At 27.5% G+C, this 13,705-nt stretch overlaps 1 protein-coding gene across 1 annotated transcript; it reads right to left on the reverse strand.

The window, feature by feature from the left end:
• Window positions 1–530: 530 nt before the first annotated feature.
• Window positions 531–2,642, reverse strand: LOC107021246 (non-functional pseudokinase ZED1-like). The gene has a single exon (XM_015221866.2). It carries the CDS (start codon window positions 1,864–1,866, stop codon window positions 706–708), a length of 1,161 nt encoding a protein of 386 aa, XP_015077352.1. The 5' UTR covers window positions 1,867–2,642; the 3' UTR covers window positions 531–705.
• Window positions 2,643–13,705: the final 11,063 nt, after the last annotated feature.

Consider the following 13,705-nt stretch of genomic DNA (forward strand, 5'->3'; position numbering starts at 1 on the left):
ATTTCAAAAAATTTACTCTACTTTTCACCAGGACAAACACAAGTCTTCGTAATAAAGTACAGTGCTTTAAAATAGTCATACCTTATACCACTGCCTCTGGAAAAAAAAACCCTGTTACGGCACATTAATATATCTCACAGAGTCTTCCGCATAAACAAATGCTGAATTTGAGTGTAATTAATGTCGTTAATTATGATGGGCGTAGTGATCTGATGAATAATGAATGTACATAAGGTATGGATTCTTATATCTCTTTGCTTAATTAAACAACTATACTATGATGTCATGCTTGCTCTTAATAGAACATTTTGAATAATGTTGTTTAGCCTCTGGCTCACCATCAGATGAGGGGTTTTAGCTCTTCGACAGAACCAAGCCTTCCGCGGCTGAAGAAAGAAAATCCTCAGTCCGGTGATGGGCATATTTCTATTTAGAAATTTTATTAGCCCAAATTAGTCTCCACAAGAAATTCTTCTCAATCCCTTTTTGAATCTCCCTGTTCGTCGGACCATTCAATACTTTCACCATAGTTGCTTAAATCATGTACATAAAAAAATCAACAGAAATTCAAGTGCAGACTTGCACAGTCTGTGAGTTTTTTCATAATTTAACAATTTCATTATCTGCAGATATCATTTTTTATTCAACATAAATATGAGGGTACAAACAAACTGAATTTCCTTGAAATTGGAACCTCTAAACATTTCATTTTGACCAAGAGCGAAAAGACTTTTCCATTCGACACAATTCCCTTGCGACATGAATCATGTAGGGTCTATCATCTGCCTTGTCAGCTGTGCATTTTTTAACAAGATCCAAGTAGTCTTCCAACTGTTGTTGAATCTCAATTCCATGTTCTTCTAAAATGATAGGATCCGTTATATCAATTACACTATCCTCTTCAATATAAGGATCGGTTGCAATATTTATAAAATCTATGGTCTCAGTTGAATATGTCGAATCCACAGAACTACCCTCTGCAATGTTGGATTCAGCTGCTTCTTCAAAATTTATCCTCTTCCCTAAATTTGTAGAATCCACTCTATTCGATATACCGTACACGTCCTTTCCAGTTAATAGCTGAAAGAGAAGAACCCCAAAGCTGTAGACATCAGTTTTTTGAGTAATAATACCCTGCTGCTGATATTCTGGTGCTATATACCCAATTGTTCCACGCACCCATTCATCTTGTAGCTCCAATTCCCCTGGAGGCAATGATATGGAGAGTGAGAAGTCCACTATTTTGGCAACACCGCTCTTCTCATCTATTATCACATTAGATGGCTTTATATTCCTGTGGATGATTGGCGTAGTAAATTCAGTATGGAGGAAAAGAACTGCAGAAGCAACATCACGCGCAACTCGTAACCGGTTTCCCCAACACAGTGATTTTCTAGTTTGATCATCAGGATTACTTTTTTTGTAAAGTAGATCGCAAAGAGATATAGCTTCAACGTATTCATACACCATAACTGACTGTTCTAATTCTAGACAGCAACCGACAAGTCTCAACACATTCTTGAGATGACTCATTTGAGCAGTAATCGCTATATCTCGGTGTATATTGTTGCATTCCCATGCATTGAATCTAACAAATACAGGGCGATTGTCCAGCAAGCCCGTAACCACATACACATCGGCACGGTCCAATATTATGGTTTTAGAGTGTTTTATTGCGTTGTTGATCTCAACGGCAGAGAAGTAACGGATGGGAATTCTGCAATTTCCATCGCATAAAGCAAGAAACTCCTCAAGCACCGCACTTCCATTCTTTAAATAACAATCATGCTCTTTCTTCCGCCTCACAGCAGAGGCAGAGGAAAGAGGATTTTTCGCTGCGAGTACCCTGAAGAAAGGCATCACCATCTAATTTACAAGTAACTAGAAGCTATAGTAGTGGAATCTATGAACAAGTTGGAAGCTGCTGATCTTAATTTGTGCATTCAATTCCACAAAAAATAATGCCGACTTGATTGGGCTCTCTTTAAGAATTTCCAAGCACTTTCATTGTAGTTGTTTGTCAAGTTTTCCCAATAGAACACATTAATTAATGGAAATGTTTGTTTAGGTTAGGAAGTTGACTTTTCTTTTAATAATTGTGTTAGTCCAATCATACTTGTTCAATTTACAGAATCAACATATAAACTTATATTTTATCTATTTTAACTTAAATATTACTAGTACTCATCTAACACACTTCTCAATACATCAAATTTAATAAAATCAAAGGATAATTTTATAAATTACTCTATTATTTTTTGTTTCTTTTAAAAGTTGCGCTCAATAATGAATAACTTGGACAGAAGGAGTATTATTTATTTATGTTATGGATTGACTCAGTGCCCCACTTTTGGGTAAAGCCAATGAAACACAAACCTCAACATCTCCTATTTTATCTTTTTACTCTCTTCTTTTATTACTTGTTTATTTTTATTTTTAGTTATTTTTAATTGCTTATCTATTTTTGACAATATAAGAAAAAATAAGAAAAAGAACAATCTTCACCTATATCAATAGCAAATATAAAATTTATATTTGTATGATATAATAAAGTTCACACAATACGCTCCATAGCAAACACACACACACACATATATATATATATATAATTCGCTATATATATACAATTGAAGCAAATTATATAAAACGGGGTGTACGAAATGAAAAAGAGAAAGAGATTTGGACAGAAAATTGTATAAAATGAAGTATATAAAATAAATTGTATAATTATAAGTGTATAAGACAATTATATACAATTTATTTGTATAAAACGAGAAAGGAAGAAAGGCAAAAGAGACTTGGACGGGGACTATAAAATTGAATGAAATTGTATAAAACGAGAGAAAAATTATCTATAATTTGAATTTGTATAAAACGAGAAAGAGAAAAAGATAAAAAAAAACTTGGGCAGAAAAATGCTTTTATTGTATAATTATAAGTGTATAAGATAGAGATATATATATTTTCATGTGTATACATAATTTTCTATTGCTTTATACAATAAAAAGCACAATTTATACAATTCTATTGTATAAAGCGAGAGAGACGAGTGAAGAAAGCGAAAGAGAGGATGAAGAGTGGCGAGCGAGAATATGAGGGAGAGAGGGAATGACAAATAATTTGATATGAAACACAAATAAATCAAATGGTAACTACTATATTTATTTTATATTATTAGCTTATTATTCCTAAAAAAAAAATTATCTATTATATCCTCAATTAATTATTTTTAAAAAAAGTAAAATTTGTTGAAAATCTTATGTTTTAAATTCATATGCTTCATAAGTAATATAGATAAAATGATAAATTTAATATGTTAATCATTATTGTTGTAACAGGTGTAACAATTTAAAAATAAATAAGTAATTAAGAAGGGTACTATAGTTTCTGTTCGACATCTTTGTTTCATAATATAATTGGCCTTTTACTGATAATCAAGAACCACTTTCTTTCTATATTCATGGTCAAATGTTAATTAAAGATTAATCCTCTAGATTTTCAAGGATTGCTCTTTTAAGTTCTGCTCGTCTTTTTATTCTGAGTACTAAATATTTGGCAGGCTTGTAACTCAATTTTTGCCCTAATTTTAGTTCTCATTGAATTGTGACTAACAAAAAACTGAAAACTTTGTAAACCTAAATAAAACTTGTAAGCACCAAAATTTCAAAAACCCATAGAATTGTCAATTACATAAACAAGAACCCATCTTCTTTTTCTCCTTTGCTACTGCAACTCTTTTTTTTAACCCATATATTTGTGTTCTTCATTAACACCAAAACTTTCATAAACCCATTCAACAAAACTGAAGAAAAATTAAAGATGAAGAGAACACAGAAGAAAAATATGAAACCATTCAACTAAATAAAAGAACAACGAATTGTACCTTAGAATTGCAGCAACTTCGAGTCTGAGAAAGTTGAAGAAAGCTTTGAGCTTTTGATAAAAGGAGCGGAAGTGGGGATGAAGGACACGTATAATCTACGTGTAATGAAGTTGAACCATGGAAATTAATGTAATATGACAAAAATACCCTAATCAAATATGAATATGACTATAAACAACTAACGTTGAAACTCACACTTCTATATAGGTAGAAAAAAAGCTTTGCAAGGTGAGGTCTAAGTTAGAGACCTAACACACATCAAATAGATGATTCAAAGGGAGCCTCATACTTGACAAAAGCTATATACCGTTCACCCTTTAGGGGAGTCGATAAGTTATCTATAGGGAGGATAGATAGAAAGACTATATCCAAAACTTTGAATATGATATATAGTTGATAGCATAGAGAATTCTAGCAAAAGATGACCATATTTAGCTCTACACATGTCTTCCAAAGATCCCAACAAATATACATAGGCATAAACTTATGGACATCATAAAAATATTTTTTTTAGCCACAATTTCATAATTAGCAATCTAACTTTGTGATAAGAATGTTGTCCATTGTTTTCTTCAAAGCACAAGTTATGCCTACAAGATAAGTTCAATGCATGAAGTTCTTGAGGCATACTGTTATAAATTAAATTTATGTTCCAAGATATACAAGTTATGTCATGAAAGGCATAAGTTCTGTTTTAGAAATTTATACATTAATGTTTGAAGATATAATCTTACCACTAAACTTATATTATATATAGAGAATAACATGTGCCTAGCAAAAATAATTGTCTTGCGAATTTTGTTTTCCTTTTTAGATTTTTTTTTCAATAATAGGGTTATTTTTGTCTTATTAATGTTAAAAGAACAAATATTTAAAATCACGAGAGCCCGTTTGGATTGACTTATAAAAAGTAACTTTTAAAAAATACTTTTAAAATTGCTGAAACTTATTTTTGAAATAAGTAGCTATGTGTTTGGATAAAAGTGCTGAAATTGAAAAAAAAAAATTGTTGATCTGTTTGATAAATAAGTGCTGGTAATCACTTTTTTTTATTATAATGTCTTAAATATACTGTTAACATGATAAAAAGTTGATTAACTTAATGTTTTTATACTTAAAAAAAATAAAACAAAATTAATTTATACTTTACATCCATAAGTAATAACATTCCTATCATTCACATATTTATTTATCATCACAAATTATTTATAAATAATTTGTATTATTATTATTATTATAATAAAATAATAACAATAATAATAAAATAAGAAAATAATAATAATAATAATGATAAAATAATAAATTAAATAATAAGAAGAAGAAGAAGAAGAAGAAAATATAATAACAATAATAATTATAATCATAATAATAATAATAAAATAAATAATAATAATAATAAAAATTATTAATAATAATTGTTATAATAATAATAATATAAATGATAATAATAATAAAAAAAATTATTAATAATAATGATTATAATAATAATAATAATATAAATGATAATAATAATAATGATTATAATAATAATAATAATAATAAATAGTAAAAATTTAAGAAATCCCATAGTGTAATTCAATAATTTCATTCTGTCCCGACAAATTTAGTATTTACAAAAAATCCCTTAAATTTGTTGAGCCGTGATACTTTAGACTCTAGTGATACATGGTAAATGATACATGGTAATTTTAAACTGTTGAGAAAAAAAGGGGAAAAAATGGTACAGTTAATGTTGTTAATAAAACAGCTAAATTTATGGTAACATATCATTAATCAGCATAAAATCAGCACTTAATTGGATATTAATTTCAAATTTTGAAAAACAAAGATTATATCATCTATTTTGAAAACAATTTTTTTGAACAATCTGTTAAATTTCGAACTACAGTAATTTTATTGTTGTTACAGTGGATTTTTCAAGATGAATACTTCGATTTTGATGAGACATTCCGGAATTTGGGTGAACGAAATGGAAAATGAAAGTTACAAAATCGACGGAATCGATGTTGGAGATTCAATTTCGTATCTAATACATGTATCAGAAGCATCGACTAAACAATATACACACTGATTCTATAATGTATCATCAAGTACAGTTGATGACGCATTTATTAAACTTAGTGAATGATACATTATAACAATTTTCAAAACATGTATCAGTACATCAACTAAACAACTAATACCTTACTGATACATGATATCAGTTTTCAGAAATTCATACTATATGCAAAACACGTGATACATATCTACTACATGTATCAGCGAATTGACTAAACACTGTACACACTGACTCTATATGTATCATCAAGCACAGTTGATGACGCATTTACTAAACTTATTGAATGATACATTATAACAATTTTCAAAACTTCATGATACATATAAAATATTATGATACACAACAAATTCATGTATCAATTCACCATCTAAAACACTATACAATGTATCGGCAAGCACACTAGATTCCTTAAAATTTTTACTAATTTAAACAACACCATTTTTAAGTACCAAAATACTAACCCGAGACAATGTAGGCCTAACAACAATTTTACTAATTTAAACAACACCATTTTTAAGTACCAAAATACTAACCCGAGACAATGTAGGCCTAACAACAATGTTTGCTGCTTCTTTTTTCCTTTTTTGTTGTATTTTGACAACCTTTGATGTTTCGCCAGAGTCTTTGTTTGAATCCTTCTGAAGATTCATAGGATCATGCAAAGACTTTTTCCTATTTTCTTTCCAATTATCATCGTCGGAATCATATATCCTTCTATTAATTAACGGATCCATTACTATGAATTAATAGAACAATTAACAAAAACAAAAAAGAGAAGAATATACGAATTGATGATGGATTAATAATAAAAAGATGCTGGGTTCATACGATTCCAGATTAGGAAGAAATAGACGATGATGGATTAAGAATAAAAAGAAGAAAATAAAAAATATGCTGGTTTGAGATGAATGAAGACGATTAAGGAAAAAAGAAGAAGTGAAACTTGATGTTAGTAAGAACAAAACGGTAGAAGGCACTGGAAGTTATCCTGCTTCCTGATTTTTTGAATTTTGAAATTCAAAATTTCAAAGTTTGGTCTTTTATTTAAATTTAATTAAATTTAATAATTCAAAATCAAAAAGCTGATTAAAAGGTTGAGTGTTTAAATGGATAAAATTTAAAATTCAAAAACTGATTTAAGAGGTTGAGTGTTTTAATGGAGAAAAAATAGGCATTAAAATTGGTAAATGTATATTATAGGAGAGAGATTGTAATGTATCTAAAAACTTACACTAAAATAAAAAAAAAGGGAATTATGTAATATTTAAAAAAAGTAGGGAAAATTAGAGAATATAAAAATTATAGTTGTGTATTTAAGTTATTTTTCCTAATAAATATTAGGGCAAATTTTATGTATAGCAAATATAAAATTAAGAATTTTGTGTGCTGGCAAAGTTTTCAAAATTGCATTCCGTAGCAAAATTGTAGTTTGCTATGGATGTGCTTTTTGTACAATTTATACATTTTAATTGTTTGAATTAAAAAGGGTTATAATTTCCGTTGGATGAAAAAGATAAAAAATCCCAGCAATCACACGTATTATGTTTCAATATAATTTCATTCCTTCTTCGTCTCCTTCAACCGAAAGAACTCCATTTTAGTCCGTTCAAAAAATCAATCAAGCTATTGAAACAGTCAGTTTATATAAATTGAATAAGTATATAAACTGTTGAATGTTTATACGAATCTGTCAGTTATATAGATATACCTATATAGTGTTTTTGGTGCATTGTATAAGTGTATGAAACTGCTGTATGTTTATACGAATTCGTCAGTTATATACATATACCTATTTCGTGTTTTTTCGTGAATTGTATATTTGTATAAAACTTTAATTTTTGTATGTAAAGGCTGAAATGTACTATTGTATAAGTGTATGAAACTGTTATATGTTTATACGAATTTGCCAGTTCTATACATATACCTATTTAGTTATATACATATACCTAAGATAGATTTTTAATTTGTACAACCACAACTGTGTAAGCAAACAACACAAACACAAAAACAGATACTAAAATAGATTATATATTTATAAAACTACAATTGTATAAAACATGAATCAACACAAACACAAAACAGATACTAAGATAGATTATGCACTTATATATTTATACAACCACAATTGTATAAACAGACAATATAATACATGAATCAACACAAAAATATAAATATAATATAAAATCGAAACATATAGACAAAGATTATACAGATACCTTATGATGTTCGAATGACCCAGAACCAACACCTTCATTTTTAACTTTCATTTTCTTACTTGACCCATCAACAACATCGGCATGATCTTTCACACCTCCATCCACAAATCTAGTTGGGTCATTCCTCAATTTGGATATGATCTTTTGCATGGTGTTCGATTTAGACATTGAACCTGAAATCTCTCCAAAATCCTGAGTTTGAACCAAGAAAAACGATGGGTGTTCAACATTATTTTCAACATGCAATGGTATACGTCATGTGAATCTCTTCGATGGAGATTGGACATCCATTGTTTGAACCAAAAATCTGAAGGGATTATGAAGTAAAGTGAAAAATTAGTTTGAAGAAATTGAAAAAAATAAATAAAAATTGATAATGTGAGATAAATTTTTGGGCGGGACCTGAAGTTTTTGAAATACTTTAGTAAACCGCAAAGACGTGCTAGAGAAGTTGGAAATTTGAAATTGAATTTGTGAAAGTAATTAAGGAGAAATTGAAGAAAAGAAGAAGAGATGGTATAATATAAAGGGGAAAGAGAAAAAAGAGGGTTTTGTTTTTGGGGGAAATTTTTATACAATTCGATGGGCCCTACTATAACAAATTGAGTGATATTTTGCCCTTTAAAGAGAATAACTGAAAGGGAAGTTGCTGCATATAATAATAATAATATTAAAAAAAAGAATTAAGGATAAAAAGATAATATACTTGGTCAAAGTTGATGAAAAAAAAAACACTCTCACCTAACTTTTAGCTTTTGACTTAAAATAAGTCATACTTAAAATTAGTTACTTTGATAATTGTCAAACACTCTAATAAATCAAAAACTAACTTTTAAGTTAATTTGATCAGCTTTTAAGCTCATCCAAACGTGACTCTGGGAGGTAAAAAGTTAAAAGACTACTCGATGATATGAACATTTCAGTGAATAACCCCTAGTCAATTGCTTCACCCCATATGTCAAATACCACGTTCACCCTTAATTTTATAAGTTTTTGCATGGATTACCTCTTAAATGGACTGCTATTTAATTTTTGCTCCTCATATTTTAGGTGATTAATTTTTTCTTGTTATTCATTTAAGAAAAATTTGTGGATCAAAGTATCTCTATCTATTCATACAGAATTTATTCTGACATTGTAAGTTTAGAATATTTGATCTTTTGAAATTATGTTTTTGTCTCATTTGTCATAAGTTTTATAAGAATTAAGTTATGCAATATAAATTGCATAGTATCTTAAAATTTGTGTTTAAGTTTTCAGAAATTAGAGATATATATACTTTTTGCACATATGTTCTTTTATGTGTTTTATATAAAAAATAATAACTGATAGGATACACGCGTACGTGGGTTCATTATTATTATATTTTTGAGAAATATATTGCGCTCTCTTAATATACAACATGATTTTATATCTTTTATAATATAATTTATTAATATTATGGTGCAAACATATAAACTAATATAAAAAAAAATTACTTTGTTATTTGAATGTCAGAAATATAATGACTTTAAACAGGTGTACGAGACTTTTTTTTTTTTTTGAATGAGTCAACCAGTTACAATGGTGGGTAGGAAATAGAGATATGTTTACAACTTGTAAAGAAAATGGATTTATTTGGATTTGGTCATCCAAAATTCAAACGCGGTGTGTAGATTAATGAATAAGTACCCTTGACTTGAAATGTTCCTTTTCGGATTTTCTTCGTTTCTATGGGTTATTGAAACTTGAAAGAGTCTAATTTAAATATAGTATTAATTTATTAGTGAAACCGTGTGTGTTTCTAATAAATTACGATCAAAACAACAATTAATTAATCATTTGCACTAGTAAATTTTATTGCAGATAATGATGGCGCTGTGCATATATGTGGCCACACTTCAACTTTATCAATTATTTTATTTAGGATAATTAGGGAGAGTTTGATTATTGAAAGATTTTAATTTAACTATATTTGACAATCTGACTTTTACTTCTTGTGAAAATGAAATGCTTTAAAAAAAATTATATGTATCATTTTAAATATTAACATAATCAAACCGGAATAAAATATTCTGGAATATTGTCTCTTCTTTCGTTATTCACTTTGTAATTTAATTATTAGTATCTTATTTGTTGTTGGTATTTCTTACGTTTACTACGTACCATGTTCACATGCTATTTCCAAAATTCAGAACTCAATCAAGGAAATAAAAAACAAATATATTTTTTGCCAAGTAGTAATATTTAAATGTTGAGAAGTACTATTTGGCGCATAATTAATATAACATGTTCAATCAACTACTAATTATTCAAACAAACCATTGAATCGTAACGGATCATCAATTATATATATTTTTGTATGACACTATTTTGTCAAAGCTAAATTATATATATTCCAGTAATGAAATCGCTAGATCCAAAAATTAAATATTGATCCCAAACAAAAGTACAAAATATTATATCTATATATTTTCCGTTGATATATACACATGAAAAGTCAAATATGAATGATACTTTGATGCGCTATGATTAAACGAATATCCTGCCTATCATCAAGCTAGCAATAATCGGATATCCTCATTAAACCAAGATATATACACTTACAAATCTTAAACTCTTCAAAAATAATTATTAAATGTGATTTATCTTATAACGTGAGGATGCTTATCATAGAGTAACTCATTCTTATAAATAGTATTATCCATGTGAAACAACTTTTAAACTCAAAAACAACTTGATATTATACTGAAAAAATTGTTAATGAATCACTGAACTATCAACGTCTTTGTACTTTGCTGTTTGGCAGACCTCATCCATATTTTATGAGGGGAGAATGCTTTTCGAACTAATTAATTAACATTCGAAAGGTACCCTTCGATGTAAAATATTGAAAATTACGGATACTTTCGTAGCTTGCAATATGTCACGACACTATTCTTAAGAATTTTCACTGATTTAAATATATTTTTATGTTTTAGCAAGTCCTTCTAATAATAAACTAGGTGGATATAATTTAATAATAGTCATTTTCATAGAAAATCCCGTAGAAAATAAATCATTCTCTATATATTGAAGTGAAAAGAACTTGAGAATTTAAGGATCGTTTGGGGTGATGGATAAGGAGAGTTAATTTCACGATAAATTTTTAGCACTCTTTATTTTCTTGTTTGGTTGGAAAGCTTGGGATAGCTTATCCCAAGATTATGAATTAGTATCGGGATAAGTTATCCCTTACATTGGATGGTATAGTTATTTCGGGATAACTTATCGGAATATATAAACAAAAATATTTATGTTAAATAAAATAAAAGTTCTATTTTAAAAAGTGAATAACTAAAGCTCGCAAAGAAAATATAAAAAAATTAAATAAAGTGAAGGATAATTTTGTAAAATAAATAAGTTGTTCTAAAAATTTATCAATTTATATTATTTTGAACACCACAAACCAAATAATAAATAGAAAATAATCTCTGCACAATTTACGCCATCATAACTAATCTCAACATAACTTATATCATTATAACTCATATTCAAATCAAACAATCTCTTATAGTCCAAGACATATCTAAATTCGAATATGAACGTACACTAAAAAAATATATTATTATTATTATTATTTTGAAATTTATATATAAATAAATGTTAAAAGTAAAATAATGATGTAATTACCAAAAATGTCAAAGAAATAGTTTGGCAGGAGGCACACAAATCAAAATTACTGCGGTGCTTCCTACTCCACTTGCGTCTTCCCAATTTTGTCTTTTTTCACAAATAATCAAAACTCCACCATCTCAATTCGTAATGATCCACTTGCATTACTGTTATTTTTAGCATAATTTTTCATATTACTTATAATATTAAAAATTTATGATGTAATTAATTACTCTTTTTAGTTGTAACATCAGAAATTATTATTCAAATTATAAACATTCCAATTAAGAAGAAATTAAATTAATAGAATAAATTTCAACTAAGAAAGATTAAATTCTAAAAACATAAATAAAGATATATAGCTAAAAGAATTTCCTAATTAATGAAGTACTTTTTATAAGACGTGTAAAAAATAAATAATTGATGTTGCCCCCTTGGTACTTAATTGCTTGTCCACTTTTGAATTGACACACCTATTAAGAAATCAATAATTAATATAGTGAGTTTATGAGTTTACCCCTATTAATTATGAAGTATATTAATTAAAAACTTAATATTTTCAATTAGTTCTACATTTTTCAAAAGTAATTAATTTTGTGGTAAAAATAGATTGTTCTTTCTTGATTTGTCAAAATGAACAAGTAATTAGAGACAACTAAAAAATGAAATATGCATAAATAATTAGGGATAGAGGCAGGGACGACTTAACGTAGTTGGGGGCCTAAAGCGAAATTTCAGTTTGAGACCTACTATAAACAAACTTCGTATATACATTTATTCAAATTTTATTTTTATAAGTATAAGTAAATAAATATTGAATAAAGATAAGAGTTGAACCATAGAATCTCATGAAGTAGATGACTTAATATACACCATTTTAATATGCTTATTGTAATCTTGAAGCTAAAAAAAAATTTAAAAAATAATTTATAATTCACTTTGTTCAACAATTTTCATTGTTAATTCTTATTTTTCACAAAGTAAAAAAAAAATTTAAATAATATATTTTTATAATATCATACTTCTAATCAATATTAAACAATTTTTTATAAAATTTTTTTTAAAGAGCCGGCCTTAGGACGAGTAATTTGAAATGGAAGGGGTAGGATATTCCAATTCAAGATTATAACGATCCTAATGAATTTATAAATTGTGTGTCAAAGAATTGCCACTTGGCCATGAAGGTGGTGGATTCCAGTTTAGAGCAAATATAACTTTTTAAATAAGAAAAATAAAAATCATAAACAAATGCCCACAGCAGGACTCAATCAAAGTATTCAACACAAAATCGTAAACAGTGAATGGAATGATTCAAAAATCAAATGAACACTTCTTTCCCCGTCAATTTTTATTTGTTCAATTTACTAGATTTTTGGTTCAACTAAATAGATTTTTTTAAGGATAATAAACAGAATAATTATTATCCTTAACAAACAGATTATTTAATATAATAAATTTAATGCTTTAGAAATATATTAAAATAATTATAATTAATAATAAATTATTTCTTATAAACCTATCTAAAAAGTAGGCTCTTATTCAACACGTTTTTCTCTTTTATATTGAGAGTAGCTGGTCTATTCCCATTGTTGAATAGGAAAAAAGTCAACAATGATTAGTTATTTCTCTATATTATTGATATTATAATTCTTCAATTATTATCTAGTTTAATTTAATATAAATTTTAAGAAGATAAAAAGTATTTAAATTCTATAATCTTAAAATTAAAAATATATAAAATACATCTAAATTAAAAAAAAAAAAAAAGGAAAGTTAATAAGGACTTACATATTTAAGACAAAAATATCTTTGCCACGTAATAAAAAATTAACCATTACATTGATGCCATCGAGTCAACTTTGACAAACGATCACAACTTTCAACATGCAGATGAGTCCCACATGTATCTCAGAA

The sequence above is a fragment of the Solanum pennellii genome, chromosome 6, assembly GCF_001406875.1.
Source record: "Solanum pennellii chromosome 6, SPENNV200".
In the NCBI taxonomy this organism is placed as follows: domain Eukaryota; kingdom Viridiplantae; phylum Streptophyta; class Magnoliopsida; order Solanales; family Solanaceae; genus Solanum; species Solanum pennellii.

Coding starts and splice junctions, on each gene's coding strand:
- LOC107021246 (XM_015221866.2), bottom strand. CDS start 1,866: ATGGTGATGCCTTTCTTCAGGGTACTCGCAGCGAAAAATCCTCTTTCC.